General features: G+C 57.4%; 1 protein-coding gene and 1 long non-coding RNA gene across 2 annotated transcripts in view; one reads left to right on the top strand and one right to left on the bottom strand.

The window, feature by feature from the left end:
• The window catches only part of FBXL18 (F-box and leucine rich repeat protein 18), a 77,866-nt gene extending 70,143 nt beyond the window's left edge, over positions 1-7,723 (top strand). The window contains exon 5 of the mRNA XM_047837567.1: positions 7,616-7,723. Within this exon, the coding sequence (XP_047693523.1) occupies positions 7,616-7,694 (79 nt within the window). The 3' untranslated portion in view covers positions 7,695-7,723. The remainder of the gene's footprint in view (positions 1-7,615) is intronic.
• On the bottom strand, positions 1,329-12,136 carry LOC125153993 (uncharacterized). The gene is made up of 3 exons (XR_007147647.1): positions 11,707-12,136; positions 6,245-6,346; positions 1,329-1,951 (listed from the first exon to the last, which is right to left on the bottom strand). It is a non-coding gene; the product is annotated as an uncharacterized LOC125153993 (long non-coding RNA).
• Between the last annotated feature and the right edge of the window lie 6,017 nt (positions 12,137-18,153).

The raw sequence follows: 18,153 nt of genomic DNA, 5'->3' as shown, positions 1-18,153 counted from the left end.
ATTTAAGAGTCTCTTCTGTTTTGTCCCCCTCCCTGTTTTTATATTATTTTTGTTTCCCTGCCCTTATGTTCATCTGTTCTGTGTCTTAAAGTCCTCATATGAGTGAAGTCATATGATTTTTGTCTTTCTCTGACTGACTGATTTCACTTAGCATAATACCCTCCGGTTCCATCCACATAGTCACAGATGGCAAGATTTCATTCTTTTTGACGGCCGAGTAATACTCCACTGTATATATATGCCACATCTTCTTTATCCATTCATCCATCGATGGACATTTGGGCTCTTTCCATCCTTTGGCTATTGTCGATAGTGCTGCTATAAACATAGGGGTGCATGTGTCCCTTCGAAAGAGCACACCTGTATCCCGTGGATAAATGCCTAGCAGGGCCATTGCTGGGTCGTAGGGTAGTTCTATTCTTAGTTTTTTTGAGGACCCTCCACACTGTTCTCCAGAGTGGCTGCACCAGCTTGCATCCCCACCAGCAGTGCCAAAGAGATCCCCTTTCCCTGCATCCTCACCAACATCTGTTGTGGCCAGAGTTGTTAACTTTAGCCATTCTGACAGGTGTGAGGTGGTATCTCCTTGTGGTCTTGATTTGTATTTCCCTGATGATGAGTGATGTGGAGCAGTTTTTCACCTGTCGGTTGGCCATCTGGATGTCTTCTTTGGAGAAGTGTCTGTTCATGTCTTTTGCCCATTTCTTCACTGGATTATTTGTTATTTGGGTGTTGAGTTTGAGAGGCTCTTTATAGATTTTATTTTGATGAGGTCCCAATAGTTCATCTTTGCTTTTGTTTCCCTGGTCTCCAGAGACGTGTTGAGTAAGAAGCTGCTGCGGCCAAGGTCATAGAGGTTTTTGCCTGCTTTCTCCTCGAGGATTCTGATGGCTTCCTGTCTTACATTTAGGTCTTTCATCCATTTTGAGTTTATTTTTGTGTCTGCTGTAAGAAAGTGGTCCAGGTTCATTTTTCTGCGTGTCGCTGTCCAGTTTTCCCAGCACCACTTGCTGAAGAGACTGTCTTTCTTCCACCGGATATTCTTTCCTGCTTTGTCAGGATGAGTTGGCCATATGTTTGTGGGTCCATTCCTGGGCTCTCTATTCTGTTCCATTGATCTCAGTGTCTGTTTTTGTGCCAGTACCATACTGTCTTGATGACTACAGCTTTGTAGTACCACTTGAAGTCCGTAAAAAATGTTTTTTAAACGTTTCTCTATTTTTGAGGGGCAGAGAGAGAAAGAGTGTGAGTGGGGGGGAGGGGCAGAGAGCGCGGGAGACACAGAACCTGAAGCCGGCTCCAGGCCCTGAGCTGTCAGCACAGAGCTCGACGCAGGGCTCGAACCCACGAACCCTGAGATCATGACCTGAGCCCAAGTCGGACGCTTCACCGACTGAGCCACCCAGGTGCCCCTAGAGTGCCCTTCTTGATGGGGACGTGCAGAGAAGGTGCAGGCGTGTTTGGGAACTGTCGGTGGCCGGAAAGAACTGTCCGCTGGCCGTCTACACTGGCCTCTCGTTCTTCGATTGGCTGGGTCCCTGCTTACCTTCCCGGCCAGGCTCCAAGCTCCTCCCGGTGGATGGTCCAGTGGCTGAAGAGGAACAGCGGGGGAATGTGTAAGCCAGGAAGAACATTGACAGGTCGCAGAAGCTGGTCCAGCGGAATGGGGTGCTGTATTAGCTCCCTAGGGGTGCCCTACACATCACCACACAGTGAGGGGCACAGAAATCTATTTTCTCTTAATTCCGGAAGCCAGAAGTCCTCGATGACATGCTCCCTCTGGAGGCCCCGGGGGAGAGCCCCTCCCGTGCCTTGTCTCCACGTTCCTTGGCAGGCACTGCCACCCTGATGTCTGTCTCTGTGGTCACACAGCCTCCTTCCTCGGTGTGGGCAGCTGTGTCCAAAGCTCCCAGTTCTGATATGAGTAGCAGTCGCTGGATTAGGGCCCTCTCTAAAAATCCAGTGGGGGAAAAACAGAAAAAGTAGAGTAGAATAGAATCGAATAGGAGAGAAACCCAGTGTGACCGCGTTGGAACTACATTTTAGTTCGAATCGTCTTAATGGCATCTACAAAGACCCTCTTTCCAAGTAAGGTCCTACTCTGAGGTTCTGCAGGCGTGAATTTTGGGGAGACACTACTCAACCCAGGAGGGATCTGAGTTGCTCTCCGCCTCGTGGTCCCAGGAAGACGACCCATCTGGTTCCCAACTGTAGGATTTTCCCCCTCCCTTCCTCCCTTCCTTCCTTCCTTGTCTCTCTCTCAAAAATAAACACTAAAAAAAAAAAAAAAAAAAAAGAAATTCTTTCCAGTTGCATCCCATGTTTTACTTTTCTGTCGCTACATAAAAAACCACCCTGGTACTGGTGGCTCAGGACAATGACAGTCATTTATTTTGCTTGTGAATCTGCGACCTGAGCGGATCTCGGCAAGGACCCCTCCCCTGCTCTGCGTGGCATCCGCCGGGGGGCTCGTGTGCAGGCTGATCGTGCGTGTAGATGTGGGCTCGCGGCTGGGGGTCCCCATCCACACGGGCTCCTCCACGGCATGGCAGCTAGCTTCCAGGAGCATCACCCCAAGACCCCGAGAGACCAAAACCAGAAGACGCCAGTTTGGAAAGGCCCGGCTCAGACCTTTGGTGATTCTGTCCCATTCTGTCGAGCAGTCATGGAGGGGAGGGGTGGATACCCCACCTTTCTTTTCTCTTTAAGAGGGCTGCTGAACATCCTTGGGTTTTTTTTTTTTTTTTTATGTTTATTTTTGAGAGAGAGAAAGAGAGACAGAGCACAAGACAGGGAGGGGCAGAGAGAGAGAGGAAGACACAGAATCCGAAGCAGGGTCCAGGCTGAGGCATCAGCACAGAGCCCGATGCAGGTCTCGAACTCATGAACCGTGAGGTCATGACCTGAGCCGAAGTCAGACGCTCAACAGACTGAGCCACCCAGGCGCCCTGGAAACCCCGCCTTTCAACAGGAGGGTGTCAAAGGTTCTCAGGGACATGTTCTCACATCACCACCCCCAGGAGACCAGAGGAGCTGAAGCTGGTGCTTCTGTTTCCATTTCTCATTTCCTTCGGCACCCCTGCCCCTTCCTTAGGCCCCAGAGAGGGCCCTGGCGTGTCACATCGGCCAGGCGAGGGTGACAACACATGTGGAAAGCGACATGGATGGTTCCGAGTGCCAAACACTCACGTCAATACCCATTTTCAAGTGGGAAGACTGAGGCCGATATGTTCCCGGGGGAAAGGGACGGAGGTGGGATTTTTTCCATGGTCATCCGCTTGCATCCCCGTCCCCAGTCCTTAGTGACTTTGGGGATTATGAGCCATTCAGGCCCTGCTGCCTGCATGCAGGCTTGGCTTCTAGACACCGGAGCCTCCGTTGCCTGATGCTTGGGGGCGGCCTCCCATTGACGGTGAATCGAACTGACACATAATTTGTACCTTGCGTACAAAGATGCGGTCATTGCCAGAAGAGAACCGAAACCAGCCATGAATAATTCCTGTGCTTTCAACAAAAACACCAATAAAATACAAGTTTGAATAAGTCCTACTCAACCTACCCAGGCGTGAAGGGGAAAAGAGATACCTAAACTCATCCAGGCTGGGCTCCTGTGGGCGGAGGTGCTGGGGCCTTGCTCCTTGTGGAGGCTGATGGGTCTCGGCTCATGAGTGGGAGGCCAGTCACCTGGGATGGGGGGACCTTGCCTGGCTCTCCCCCTCCCCCGGGCCCAGCACGACACCTGGGAGCCAGGCAGGCCCTGCTGAGAAGTCTCTGGACCTCAACACAGGCTATTCTTTGGGCCCGGGATGTCTGTCTCTGCCTTCTCCGCCTAGCGAACTTCTATTCATCCTTGAAAACCCTACCCACATTGCGTCACTTCATGTGTTCATTGGGTGGACGTTCGCTGAGCTCTGCTGGGTTGAACGTGGGGGAGAGAATGATAACAAGGCAGGGGGCCTCCGGTGTGGGCTGTGTTGTGGACCGAATGTGTCCCCCGAAGTTCATCTGTTGGGATCCTAACCCCTAATGTGATGATATCGGGAGGGGAGGCTTTGGGGAGGTGATTCATTCCTGAAGGCGGAGCCCTCAGGAGTGGGATTAGTGTCCTCAAAAAAGAGGCCCCAGAGAGGCCTCTTGTCCCTTCGGCCGTGTGACCACACAGTGAGAAAACAGCCGTCTGTGAACCATGAAGCTGATTCTCCCCAAACACTGAGTCTGCTGAGGTCTTGATCTTGGACTTTCAGCCTCCAGAGCTGTGAGAGATACATGCCTGGTTGGTTGAGTGCTCGGCCTTTGTCACAGCAGCCCGAGCAGACTGACACGGGCCTCTAGGCTCCAAGGGGTGACTGACGAGTAGGAGACAGTTGTAAGAGGGGGGAAGGCGTCCCTGGGAGGAAACAGCGCGGTCAGAAGGATCCGGGTTCGGGGCGCCTGGGTGGCTCAGTCGGTTGAGTGTCCAACTTCGGCTCAGGTCATGATCTCAGGGTTCGTGGCTTTGAGCCCCGCATCAGGCTCTGTGCTGATGGCTCAGAGCCTGGAGCCTGCTTCGGATTCTGTGCCTCCCTCTCTCTCTGCCCCTCCCCACTTACGCTCAGTCTCTCTCTCTCTCTCAAAAATAAATAAACATTAAAAAAAAAAAGACCCTTCTCATCACTGTTTTGCCACATAACCTCAGACAAGTCACCTCTCCCTCCTGGGCCACCGTGTCTGCGTCCCGACAAGACCCTCCCGGTCTTGTTCCCCAGCTACCTCGTGGGCAACGGGGGCCCAGCTCTGCTCTGCCAGGGCCCTTGCAGAGTGTGGGACACTCAGGAGGAGGGTTGCTCCTCCTGGCTGAGGGTTGCCTGGGCCCCCCGTGCCTCGCTCGGGGGGGCCCCTGGAGCCACGGCGGCTCTGGGTTGCAACCCCTCAGTCAGGGCCCCCGGAAGGGAATGTGTGCCGAGGGGATGGGGTGGTTTGCCAGCGCTGCCCCTCCAGCACGAGCCCCAGTCTCCCCCTCTGCCTCCTGGAGCGCTGGAGGACCCCGCTCCTTCTGAGGGAGCGGCCCCCCTTGTGTCCTGGTGATGGGATGGGGCAGGGGGCCAAGGGCCCAAGGTCGGTGCTGCGGGCTGAATCGTGTGCCCCGTGAAGACATCTGGAAGTGCTGACCTCTGGCAGCTCAGGATGTGGCCTTATTTGGAAATAGGGTCATTGCAGGTGTAATCAGTTAGATGCGGTCCCACTGGAGCACGGCAGGCCTTTAATCAAATATGACTGGTGTCCTTATAAGAGGAGAACGCCACGTGAAGACAGACCCAGAGGGAAGGCAGCCGTGTGACCGTGGTAGCAGCGGCTGGGGGGACACGGACTCACGCCCAGGAGGGCCGAGGGGCGCCGGTCTCCCCCAGACGTGGGAGAGAGGCTTGGGGCAGACTGTCCACCACAGCCCCCAAGAAAGAATCAACCTTGTTGACACCTTGATTTTGAACTCCTGAACCATAAGAGAATAAGCGTCCGGTGTCTAAAGCCACCCAGTGAGTAGCTATTGGTCGTGACAGCGACAGGAGAGCCGTGCAGCTGGCTTCGGTCCTGTCCTGCTCAAGAAGCGTCGGGGCAGTGGCTTGGGGACTGGGCTGGCCACAGCCCAGCTGTGAAGCCATCCTTTCCTGAGCACCTGCTCGGTACCCAGCCATCACCAGCCTCCGGAGGGAGTGAGGTGGCGGTCACCCTGCCGCATGGGCTCCCAGGCCCCCTTGGCTATCAGAACACCTGCCGGTGTTCAGAAAGATGAGGGCATCGGTCACCATCTGCACACTCAGCATAGGCATGCACCCGCCCTCCCCTCTGATCCCGGGAAAGGAGTACGTTAGCCCCATTTCACAGACAGGCAAACTGAGGCTCAGAGAGGGAAGCGGCTTTGCCAACATCGCAAATGGGTGGCTGGCTCCACAGCCCAGACCGTTTTCTTCTGTGGTCATTCAAGCACCCACCAAGGAGGGCGGCCGAGCGGGGTGGGGGGGAATAGAACTGAGTTCCAGTCCCAGTTCAGCCCCCCCGCGCGTGACCTGGGCGGTCACGGAGCTCCCAGGCCTCGCTCACGCAGCTCTGAGGAGGCTCCTTTCTGCTCACACGTGTCGGCAGTGGATGCTGGCTGTGGGCGTGCCCTGAGCAGAGCCTTCTGTCCCCTGGAGAGACTACTGGGGGCCTCAGCATGTGGGTGGAGCTTCCTAAGTGCATGGTGGCCTCGGGCAGTCCAGCTTCTCACCTGCTGGCTCAGGGTTCCACGCGAGCCTGGTGTCTCCTCTTCCGACCTCGCTTGGAAGCCACGTGGTGTCACTTGCGCGCATCTTGTTAGAGGACCACGCACCTGGAATGGGAGGAATGTCAGGGTCGCGCTGGAGCAGGGAGACTCTGCGTGGCCATTGTCAGGGGTTATAGCGTGTCAGAACGGCCACTCGGGAAGGCCGGGCCCCGTGTCCCATAGTGTGGTATTTGATCATCCGGAACTGGAACGCTGGCCCAGTGCGGGCAGGGTGTCGAGCGCCACAGAGAAAGCGGGGGAGGGGTCAACAGGCAAACTGAGGCTGAGACAGGGAAGTGACTTTGCAAATGTCACTCGTCAAGTAGGCGGCAGAGTCGGGACTTGAACCCAGGAGAGGGGGAGGGGAAGGGGAGGGGAAGGAGCACAAGGTCGGTGGCCGTTGTGAGCGCTGGGGTGACCTTCGGTGACCGTCTGCCTCAGGAGCCAGGCCTCGGGATAAATCTGTGCATCGGCCATCCCTCAGTTCTGATTCGTCCTTGCCCCTGGAGGACAGCTCGATGGGTAGAGGGGGCACTGCAGTCTGCGTTCTGCCCGGCTCTAGTCCTGTTTCTATCAACTCTCACCACATCCCTTTGGGGAACTGCCTCTTTCTTGCTGCAGATCTGAGGTTGGCCATATCCCACCCCACAGACAAAGCCGGTGCTCCAAGGAGAGAGTAAGGCCAATGGCAAGGGAAGGAAAATGGAGGCGTTGGGGGAGAGTGAGGGGAGAGGCAGGGAGGGAGAAAGGGGGCGTGCCTGGTCCATCCGTGCCTGCCGCTGTTCTATTTCTGGCCTTTCTAGCTGTGGACCCCAGTATTTTATTTAAGATGGTCGTTGGGGCGCCTGGGTGGCGCAGTCGGTTAAGCGTCCGACTTCAGCCAGGTCACGATCTCGCGGTCCGTGAGTCCGAGCCCCGCGTCGGGCTCTGGGCTGATGGCTCGTAGCCTGGAGCCTGTTTCCGATTCTGTGTCTCCCTCTCTCTCTGACCCTCCCCCGTTCATGCTCTGTCTCTCTCTGTCCCAAAAATAAATAAAAAACAAAACAAAACAAAAAAGATGGTCGGATACTGGGCACCTGGGGGTTCAGTTGTTAAGCATCTGTCTGGCTTGGGCTCAGGTCATGATCTCACGGTCCGTGAGTTTGAACCCCGCGTCGGGCTCTGTGCTGACAGCTCAGAGCTTGGAGCCTGCTTCGGATTCTGTGTCTCCCTCTCTCTCTGCCCCTCTCCCCACTCACACTCTGTCTATCTCCCTCTCTCAAAAAATAAATAAACATCAAAAAGAAAAAAAAAGAAGGTTGGGTACCAAGTACTTACATCTGTTTCCTCCTCTAGACCGAGACCCTATCTGGTCTGGCCCCTGTGCTGCTCCGGGGCCCCCTGTTCCTCCTTGTCCTGTGCTCGTCACACTTAACGGTTCTTTGCTGACCAACTGTCCCACTCCCTGGACTGTGAGCTCCCTGAGGGCAGGACTCTGGGCCATCCTGTTTCCCACTTGACCGGGTGAGTACTTGTTAAACAAACTGGAGTGTGTGGCCCCAGGAAAACATTAACCACTAGAAGTGCAGGGACCGCCTGGGACAATCAGAGCACAATCTCCTTGAGGCTGGCAAACCAGGGACCAGCGGGCGGCCTACCAGAGTGTTTCGTTTTGGTCAGCACAGTGTTAAAAATAGTGCCAAGGACAGAAACAAAGCAAACAACGATTAAAAACATTTGAAACGGGGGTGGGGGCGGGGGTGGCGCCTGGGTGGCTCAGTCGGTTGAGCATATGACTTCCCCTCAGGTCAGGATCTCGAGGTTCCTGAGTTCAAACCCTGCGTCGGGCTCTGTGCTGACAGCATGGAGCCTGCTTGGGATTCTCTCTCTCCCCCCACCCCCCCCGCTCCTCCCCCGCTCGTGCTCTTTCTCGAAATTAATAAACTTAAAAAAAAAAAAACATTAAAAACAGGCAAACTTGCACGGACATTCCTCTGAAGATCTACAAATGGCTAATGAGCACACAAAACGATGCTCACCACCCGTAATCTTTAGGGAAATGCAAATCCAAACCACAGTGAGATACCACTGCACACCCGTTAGGATGGCGAGTTAAAAACCAAAAACACAACCTGCATATACGACAACAAGCGCTGGCGAGGATGCGAAGAACTCGGAACCCTGTGCGCTGTCGGTGGGAACCTAAGACGGTGCGTTTGCTATGCAAAACGGTACGGGGGTTCCTCCAAATAGCAAACATAAACATACCACACGATCCGTGATTCCTTTTCTGGGTTTACACCCCAAAGAACTAGAAGCGGGGACTCGAAGAGAAATTTGTTTGCAGCAGCACTGTTCGCAGGAGCCAAAAGGTGGAACCCACGTGTCCATCCGCAATGAACGGATACACAAAATGTGGTCCTCGCCGTACAATAGGATATTATTCGGCCTTAAAAAGGAAGGCAGTTCTGGCACCTGCTTCAACACGGACGAACCTCGAAGACATTATACTAAGTGAAATAAGCCAGACGCACAGGGACAAATACCGTAGGATTCCGCTTACGTGGGGCATTCAGGGGAGTCAAGTTCACAGAGACACAAAGCCGGAGCGTGGGTGCCAGGGGGGCTGGGGGAGGGGGTGGGAACTGCTTCATGGGGATGGAGTTTCGGTTGGAGATGAAAAAGTTGCGGCGGTGGATGGTGGCAGCGGCCGCAGAGAAGGGGAATGGACTTAATGCCACCGAGCTCTGCGCTCATAAATCGTTCAGGTGGCAAACTTCATGTCATGTACATTTTACCACAAGTTTTGTGTATTTATTATTTTGAGAGAGAGAGAGACAGAGTAGGAGTGAGGGGGCAGAGAGAGAGGGAGATGCAGACTCCAAAGCAGGCTCCAGGCTCTGAGCTGTCAGCACAGAACCTGAGGCGGGGCTTGAACTCAGGAACTGCAAGCTTATGACCTGAGCCAAAGTTGGACGCCTAACCAACGGAGCCCCCCAGGAGCCCCCCAAATAAAATCTTAAAAAAAAAAAAGTTAACAGATAGGGAGATGTCCCGTTCCAGCTGTGGTGGACATCACCTGTGCTCACCTGTCTTTGGTTTTCCTCTCCTTCCTGGGCACGGGGGACGGTGGGGGCGGCCACCTTCCAGCACCATTGAGTTGGGTGTGGTCACGTGGGTGGGAAGCAGCGCGTAACATTTCTGGGCTCTGGCAGTAAAACCCCAGTGTGGTGACCCTCCCTTCCCTGTGATTGTCTCAGATCGAGGTGAATTGAATCTAAGTGCTTGGGGGCCACATGGAGGTCAGCTGCCCTGGAGCATCGCCTAGGCTCAGAGCAAACAACCCGTCAGGGAGAATAGATTTGTATGCGTTGCGCTCAGCCTTTGAGATGGTGGGGATTTTTGTCACTGCGGGATAACCTACCTCGTTCTAACGGACACACCGGCTTGCCCCGCACCGCGGAAGATCTGGTACCCTTGGGGACCACTGGCCGGGACTGTGACAAATTGCCCTCTCTAGATGCTTTCTGACTTTTGCTCCTTTCTTTCGTGCCTGACTCCTGTGGGCACTTAAACGTGGGATGGTGTATGAATGCGCTGGGGCCGCCGCGACAAAGGACCACAACGTGGGTGGTTGAAACAACCGAAATTCACGGTCTCTCAGTCCTGGAGGCCAGAAGCCCAAGGTCAAGGTGTGGGCAGAGTGGCTTCCTTTAGGGACTGTGAGGGTGTCTGGTTCAGGCCTCTCCCTTCGTCTCATGGATGGCCAGCCGTCTCTTGTCTTTTTAGCCTTCCCTCTGTATCTGTCTGTGACTCCTTTATATAAGGGCCTGGGGAATACTGGATTAGGGGCCCACCCTACTCCAGGATGACCTCACCTTAACCACTTATATCTGCAAGGACACTGTTTCCAAACAAGGTCACGCTTTGAGGTACTGGGGCTAGGACCCGAACATAGGAATTTGGGGGGTAATCAACCCACAGCAGATGGCCCCCAACAGGAGGGCTGAGGGCTGGATGGAGCCGGGCCAGGTGAGCAGGGCTGGAAAGGGGAGTGTGAGGGAGCACCAGGAACTTCCGGCAGAAGGAACTGAGTGAGCAAGCCTTTCTGGCAGGGGTGGCTCTAGAAGATTCTTAAGAGACTCCCTGTGGCCACAGAAGGTGTGGGAGTGCACGCGTGTGTGTTGGGTGCTGCCTCCCACTCATCTCCAGGGTGGAGACAGGCCAAGACATGCGGAGAAAGTGGAGAGAGGCAGGAAGGGGGCGCCTGTCAAGTTTGATCTTCAGGGTTTGTTTTCGACTTTATGCTGACTCTAGAAATGGATCCACATGGGGGTGGGGGCGAGAGAAAGGCAGAGAGGAGAGGGAAGCTTTCAAAGCTGTAGCCATGGGAAATGTTTTTATTTTCTGCTTGAAAGAAAATGCCAAAGAAGAATAAAAAAAAAAAAAGGGAGGAGGGAGGTGAAGAGAGACCCAGTGTGTGTGTATGTGTGTGTGTGTGTGTGTGTGTGTGTGCACGCAAGTGCGTGTAAACAAGAGACAGAGATAGAGGTCCTGGGAGCCACTCCCAGGAGACCTGGGAAGAAGGTGCTGCTGTCCCCTCCCTGGAGATGCCACCAAGGGTCATGGAGCACCAGTGAGGAGCACGGAAGGCCGAGAGCTGGGCAGAAACCTGTTTGGCTTGCTTGTTGCTACCCAGACTGGGTGACCTTAGGAAGATCACCCCATATCTCTGGGTTGCAGGGACCCTTTGGACTAGTGTGTCTCTGACCCGGGCACAGACGCAGAGGACAGATGGCGTGTGCAAGCAGCAGCAAGAACACCTATTGGAGCACTCAGAGATTGGGGGTGTGTATGTGTGTGTCAGAAACCAGAAGACTCCGAGGGAGATGGGAATGATTCTCCAGGTGCGTCCTGAGCCAGAACCTACAGCAGGTATGGGGCACCCACGGCCGGCTCTCCTGAACTCCCGACCCGGCCCCCTCCAACCCTGGAATGTGGAATGTGCTCCCTACCCCAGGTCAAAAGGACTCCCACCGACCTCTGACCTCTGTCGCCCGCCCCTGGGGGATTGATGAGGAAGGGCTGTAAAGGGGGCGGCAGGGTGGCTTAGCGTGGTTCCCTTGGTTCTCTGTTCTCGTAGCTGGTCAGTCAGGCCTGGGGCCCCCCATTTGTATCCCATCTCCTTGCCTGGCTTAGATGGCTGCCACTTCTTAGCCGTGGAAGTCGTCCCTTCTCCTTGGGGTTCTCATCTGTTAAATGGGCACTACGGTACCAAAGTCAGAGGGGCTGTCAAAGCTGGCATGACGCAGGGGCCAGTTTGCATCAAAAGAAATCTCCAAACTGGCAAAGAAGCAAACTGGGAGTTTTCTGCCACGGAAGGGGATGGGCGGGCCTGGGTCTGCAGGGGCAGAGCGGGTCAGGGTGGCAGGAGGGGACAGAGGTACCTCTGGGGTCAGCGCTGCGGTGGAAATTTGCTCCTGAGATCTGGACGCACACAGGCCCGCCGGGGAGGTGCCCGGGGCGGGCTTCAGAGGCCCCAACACAGCTGGAGACTGGCAACCGAAGTGAACCCCTAAAGACCAGGCAGGAGGCAGTCCCCCCCCCGCCCCCCAGGGCTCTGACTCCCCTCCACACGCGCTGCCAAGCCCTCCATTAGTCACCCTGGCACTGACATACATAAATCCATTAGTCACACCCGCACAAACTTGCCTGCAGACTACACCCAGGCACACCCAGACAAAGGAGGCCCCCAAAGATGCCTTGTTCATCCTAGAACAGTGCCTAAAACAGTGTGGGCGCCCACGCAGTTAATGGGCAGGCGGTCAGCCTCCCCCAAAGCAACCAGCACCCACAATAACCCCTGCCAACCAGGCGCTTCCAGCCCCCCCAGATAACCACCGCCCCCCAATCCCAAACCTTCCCCCTACCCTCTGAGCACACAAGTACCACAATAACCGCCCACAAATGCCCTTGGCCATCCCTCTTCCGCCTCTCTCTGGAGGGCGGGGGGTGCGCGGCTGGCCCCGCGGCCCTCTCCCCACCGCTGTCCTCGGAGGGGTCTGAGCAGGAAAACCACTCCCCAAGGTCAGCAGAGCTCTTCAGCAGGCGGCCCCGGGAGCTGATTTATTGGCGGTTTATTTGGAGAAACGCTATCGCTCTCGGATTCCGGAGGGGGGGAAAAAACACGCTCGTGGTGGACTTTAACCTTGGGCTGAAACCGCAGAGCTTTGTTTTCGGAGACGCTTCCTGGGGCGCCGCGGCGGGGGCCGGGGCCGAGGCGGGGAGGCACGGCCGGAATGCGGCTGGGCAGCCTCATCCGCTCCCGGGCGGCGGGGCGAGCGCTCGCATTCCTCTGGGCCCTGCCGAAGCCCTCGCGATCCTTCCGAATGTGCTTCTAGAAATTCTAGGAAGGAGCGAAGCTCCCACAGTAAGATCGTTTCGGGCCGAGGTTTCCAAACCTTCCACCTCCGGCATCTGCCCCGGGGCCGTTGCAGTTGTGTCAGTGGCACGGTGAGGGGGAGGTGCCTACGAGGGGGTGAAGGCCTCCCCCTTTCTCAGCTGTCCCCACCGAAGTCCCGAGCAAAGAGCAAAGACCATTTGGAGGTGATTGTCCCCGATCTGGCGCACGGCCTGCTCTGCTCGGCTGATGCGAGGTACCCGCCAGAAGGCTTGTTCCCCGCCCCTCTGGCAAAGAGACAAACAATGCTGGTGACATTAAGAGTTATTATCGTAAATTCACCTTCTCTGGGTCTGCCCTCCGGGTGCTCCGTGACTGCTCAGGTAGAAAGACCACCACCCCTACCAGGCTGCCACCAGCGCTCCACTAATTCCTGCTTTCCCGATGGTTCGGCTATAGACGCCAAAGCTGGTGGCGGATAGGGGTGCCGACTGGGAGGCGAAAAGTCCAGGGTATTCCTGGCATAAAGGGAGAAATGGGCTGGCGCGGGGTGGGGAGGTACACGAGCCCCCCTCCGGGGCCGGCTACCGCAGACACCCTGCTTGGTCCTCATCCCGCATGCACACGCGCACACACACACACACAAGCCCACCTCCCCTATATCGTGCGCCTGCAGAGGACTCTTGAGGGCAGAACGATGGCGTGGGATTAAAGCAGGGTCTTCGGAGAGGAGCAGCTGGCTGAGATCTGAAAAGGCACTCTGATCCTAACCCTGGCGTCACCCCTTAACGGTGCGGGAGTTGGGCTCAAGCAGGTGGCCGTGTGCCCATTCCAGCCTGAAAGAACCTTCCTAGGAGTAAGTGCCTGGCCCTGGTACCCCTACCCTAGGCGGAGATCCAGTGAGGCCCGGGCAGCCTCAGGGTCCAGCAACCGCGGGGATGGAAGGCGGTGGCACAGAACGGGGCGAGGCTGTTCCCTCTCTGGCGAATGGGGACGCTCCGGCCTTGACTCCCCGCGCCGCTCCAGGGAACCCCAGGCCATGGCGGGGAAAGCAGGGGGCCCAGTGCAGCCCGGGATGCCAGGGCGGCCAGGAGCACCGGCGTGTGAGCGACGGGAAGGAGGTCCCGCATGAAGATTTATGGCCGTATCCGGCCCCCTGTGCACCGAGCACGTCTCCGACCTCTCCGAGACAAACAGTGGAATGGAAGACCCGACCCGGGCCGGGGAAAGCGGCCAGGGCCGGAGGCGGAGCCGAGACGCGCCGGGATCCTCCGGGCCGAGCCTGCTGCTTCAGCCCTGGCTCTGCCCACCCAGCGCTCTTGTCCCTGCCGCGTTCGGGCTTGGGCGCCGCGTCCTTGGTCTTCCTGGAGGGTCGGGACCCCTCTTGGCTGGGCTGGCTGAACCTCGGCTCGGCGCCGAATCGTGGCTGAGCCAGTCACAGCACCAGAGGGATGGCGAGAATGGATGTCCCGGGCGCAGCCTCTCCGGGTTTTCGCGGTGCCCGGGCCGGGAGCTCCCTGGTTGCCAGACCCGGGACCTGGAAAACTGGCGCTTTTAAGCCCCAGATCCGGCCAGGGCTTCCCGAGCCGGTGGCAGAGGCCGGCGAACGCTCGAGGTCCCTTTCACCAAGAAGCTGGCACAGCGAGGGAACTGAGGTCCCCACCGGGAAGGCGGTTTGGGGAGACGGGTGGTGGTGGCTCATATGTCTTCGCCTACGAAAGGATGCCCATTTTCTTCCCGGGAAGGGTAAGGGGAGAATGTATTCAGGCGGCCAGCAACACCAGGGTTCCAGAAAGAGTCGGGTTCAGCCCTGAAAAGAACAGAGTTGACCAAGGCGCGGGGCTGTGCCTCCACGACAAAGGCGCGGCCGAGGAGAACCGGACTCAAAGTTGGCCTGTCCTTTGGTTTTAAAACAAAGGGGAATAATTTTGTCAGTGGGGCCTGGTGCACGGAGCCGAAGGCCTAGAACACACAAAAGGCCTCGGCTCCGGCGGCCCAGGCTGGCCGTGGACAAGAGCGCGGGCCTGGGCAGGCTCTCCGGGAACTGAGGTTCAAGTTGCGAGGAGGTCCCCCCTCCAGCCGATTTTCCGCCCAGTCAGTACAAAACACACACACACACACACACACACACACACACACACACACTGCGTCAACACACTTTTTGGCCAAGGATCCCGCCGGGTAAACACAAGTATGTGGCGGGGGGGGGGGGGGGGGCGAGAAGGGGGAGGCGGAAGATGGCGGCCAGACCCGGGCGGACCGCGGACCGGGCGCCTCCTACCAGCCCCGCGCAGGGCGCCCGGCCGGGCTTTGACGTCTCAGTGTGGTCCGCCGGAGAGGGCAGGGTGCTTCCGCAGACCCCGAAGCTTGGCATGGGATTCCCCAGAGGTGCCCGACGACCGGCGGCGGGGGTCTGCGAAGGAGCCCGGCTGCGCCCACCACTCGGCCTGGGATCCGTCCCCACCCCACCCCCCGCCCCAAGATGGCTCCCGGCCGCTGTTTACCCAGCGACTGCGGGGGCGCCGGGGCGCGGGGCCCGGCGGGCGGCAAAGACTAGGGCGCGCACCGATCGGCCGGGGCGGGCGGCTCCTCGGCGGGGCCCGCTGCGCCCCCACGAACGCCGCGCTCGGAGAGCCGGCGCTGGCAGGCCGTCCTGCGCACCCCGCGGCCAGGACCCGGGAGCAGCTGCCTCCGTGTCCCCAGGCCCGGTGCCCGGCCGGGCTCCGGAGGCGACCCGCGCGGCCGCGGGTGTGAGTGTGTGCCGGGAGGGCGGCGCGACGAGGGGGCTGGGGCCCACAAAGGCCCAGGAGGAGGGGGCAGGCGGGGGGGGGGGGTCTCGCCTGCCCCGAACCTCGACCCTAATGAAATGCAGGCTCGGATCGCCACGCAGAGAAAGGCACATACTTGGAAAATGCAAACGCCATTGGCAAATGCAGGGCAAACAGGCAGAATTTTTATTAGCAACTAAATGATTTATGGCACACATACCCCGCCATCACAATTACGGCGTCTTGGAGCATCCAGGGGTGAAAACATTAAACATTTATAAAAATCGGCTTTGTTTTTTTCCGCCCCTCAAGTCCTTTGTATTCCCCACCTCAACTTTCTCAAGATATATTTTGCTTGAGCTATACGGAGATTAAAACAAAACAAAACATTCCAGATCAAGGGCGGGGATAATGGGGTGGGGGATCAAGGTCTGGGCTCCGAATATTGGAGGGCAACCAGGGGGTGGGGAAACGATGGGGGCTCAGGCGTGGGAGGGCTTATTAGGGACCCACAAAGGCTTTCGGATAAGGTTCAAGGATGCTAGGCGCCTACCCGGGCTGCGCCCCCACGCACAGCCCCTTCCCCCTGCCTTGGCTTCTAGCAGCCCCGCGCAGCTCAACTGCATTTATTTCTGCAGTCAACCCCCTCCCCCAAGGCACACAAGACACAATACCTCCTTTCTCTAACCCCCCTCTCCTCTCCGTCTTTGCTCCTGGCCGTTCCGGGGCCGCACCGGGAACCTCCCGCCGCCCCGGCCGCCACTGAGACCTTCGCGCGGACACCGCCGCTGTTCCCCTCGGCTCCGGCTATTTTCGTTCCTTTCTTTACTTCTCACTCCTCCCTCCTCCCCCTGCGGAGCTCCAGCTTCCAAAAGAGGGCAGCCTCGAAACCAGCGCAGAGGCTCCTGCAGGGCAACTTGAAACTGCCCTCAAGAGGCTGAACTTTTTTCCTCAAATTTATACTGGAATTAAATTAGACACCCCCAGTTCGCTTTCTCCAAGCCTACCCCTCCCCGTCCGTTTTCTTCTAAAAGTGGAGAAAAGAAAATAGAACGGACGGGCGCCAACTAGCTCATTTCCCCCCCTCCAGAAAAGTTGCTTAAAAATGGATTAAAAAAAAAAAAAAAAAAAAACCAGCGATGCGAAAACGCTGAGTCCGCAGCGCCGGGCGAAAGAGCGGGCTTCTCTTGTTTTAATTAAAATCTAATCACCGCGGTTGCTCTCCGAGGCAGGATCGGCAAGGATTTCTGCCCCTCCAAGCTTCCATTTGAGGGTACGTAATGCCCAGCCGGGCATGGGTCCCTGCGGGGCTGCAGAGAGAGGGTGCGGGGCCCCCAGGGCGGCCCCTCCGACCGCGTCCGCAGTCCTTGCGCCCGCAGCCAAGTAGGTTGCCGCGGGCAGCTCCCGGCGACTCCACTCAGAAAGGATTTTGCTGAAAGCGCAAAATAAAAGTACAAAGTCTGGGGGATTGGTGCTCCCCTCCCCCTTCGGCCGCCGCGGCCAGCCAAGCACTTTTTGGGCTTGGCTTCTGCTTCCTCTGAGCTCAACAGATTTTTTTTTTCCCGGTCTCGCCCTCCCTGGAGGGGGCGCGGCGGATGGAAGGCGAGAGAGGCCCCCAGCCAAGAGGTTTTTAATATTACACTTTAATAGGTTTCAGAAGGCCCCGTGGAGAAATGCTAATAGGCTGAAATGTCAGAATCGAGAGGGAGTCAGTTCGCGCTCAGCCGATCTAATCCTTTTTTCTGCTCTGATTTTTTTTTTGGGGGGGAGGGGTGGGGAGAGCCCACGCAAAGAAAGGCTTTGGGGAAGGGCGCGCGGTGCAAAGCGCCACAGCCCCGGCCGGGGCCGAGCGGGGGGTGCGCCCTGGCCCGCGTTTCTATAGGAACCCCTTTTAGAAGATTAGAGACTCACCCGCTACCCGCCGCCGCGGCCTCTCCAAAATATTAATCAGTAACCATCTGACACAGGGTTTCAGGGAGGGACCCGCAGGCCGGGGCTAGGAAAACGGCCTTCACGCCTGCCCATCCCACCCAACCGCGCTGCTGGGGGAAAAGGAATGAATCGCTGCTTTGTTTTAAAAGGGGGAGTAAAAAAGGGAAAAAGCAGCCCTTGTCTGTTTTGGCGTCTCCACCGCGCATTCTAGAAGGCGCGCCCCAGGGGAGGTAGGGGGCCGGGGCCCGGGCGCGGGGTGCTGCCCGCCGGGCCCCAGACCCTTCCCGGCTCGCTCGGCTTGTCACCTCCTCCTGCGAGCAGGAAGCTGACAGGCGGCCCATTAAACCGCGCCTTGCAAAGCCCTGGATTGCGGCGACAACCATCTTCCTCTATTTTGATCACTCAGCCTAGACGCCGGGGGAGGGGGTAGGAAGAGGGAGGAGAGGGAGGAAGGGGGGGGTTCGAGCTGGTGGAGGGGGAGGGCTGCCTAGAAACGGCCGGGAAAAATTCTCACCACCAGTTTTGATCATTCAGCCCCGCCGTGGGGAGCCTGGAAACTGCTGGAGCCCCTAGGTCCGTAATTGGTTTTATAGGAATGGCTGAGGGCCAAGGTGTTTACATGCGTGTGATTGGCGGTACGCGCGGCCAATGGATGGCGGCCGGGGGCTGGCCTGGGGGGGGCAGGCGGGCGCCCGGGAACAATGCGTGTTTCTTCGCTGGAGAGTACTCCCCTCCCCCAGCTGCCCCCTCCCCCCTCCCCCCTCCCTCTGGCTTTTTTTTTTTTTTTTTTTTTT

This window comes from Prionailurus viverrinus, chromosome E3 (genome assembly GCF_022837055.1).
Source record: "Prionailurus viverrinus isolate Anna chromosome E3, UM_Priviv_1.0, whole genome shotgun sequence".
In the NCBI taxonomy this organism is placed as follows: domain Eukaryota; kingdom Metazoa; phylum Chordata; class Mammalia; order Carnivora; family Felidae; genus Prionailurus; species Prionailurus viverrinus.
This window is presented reverse-complemented; position numbering and strand designations above follow the sequence as displayed.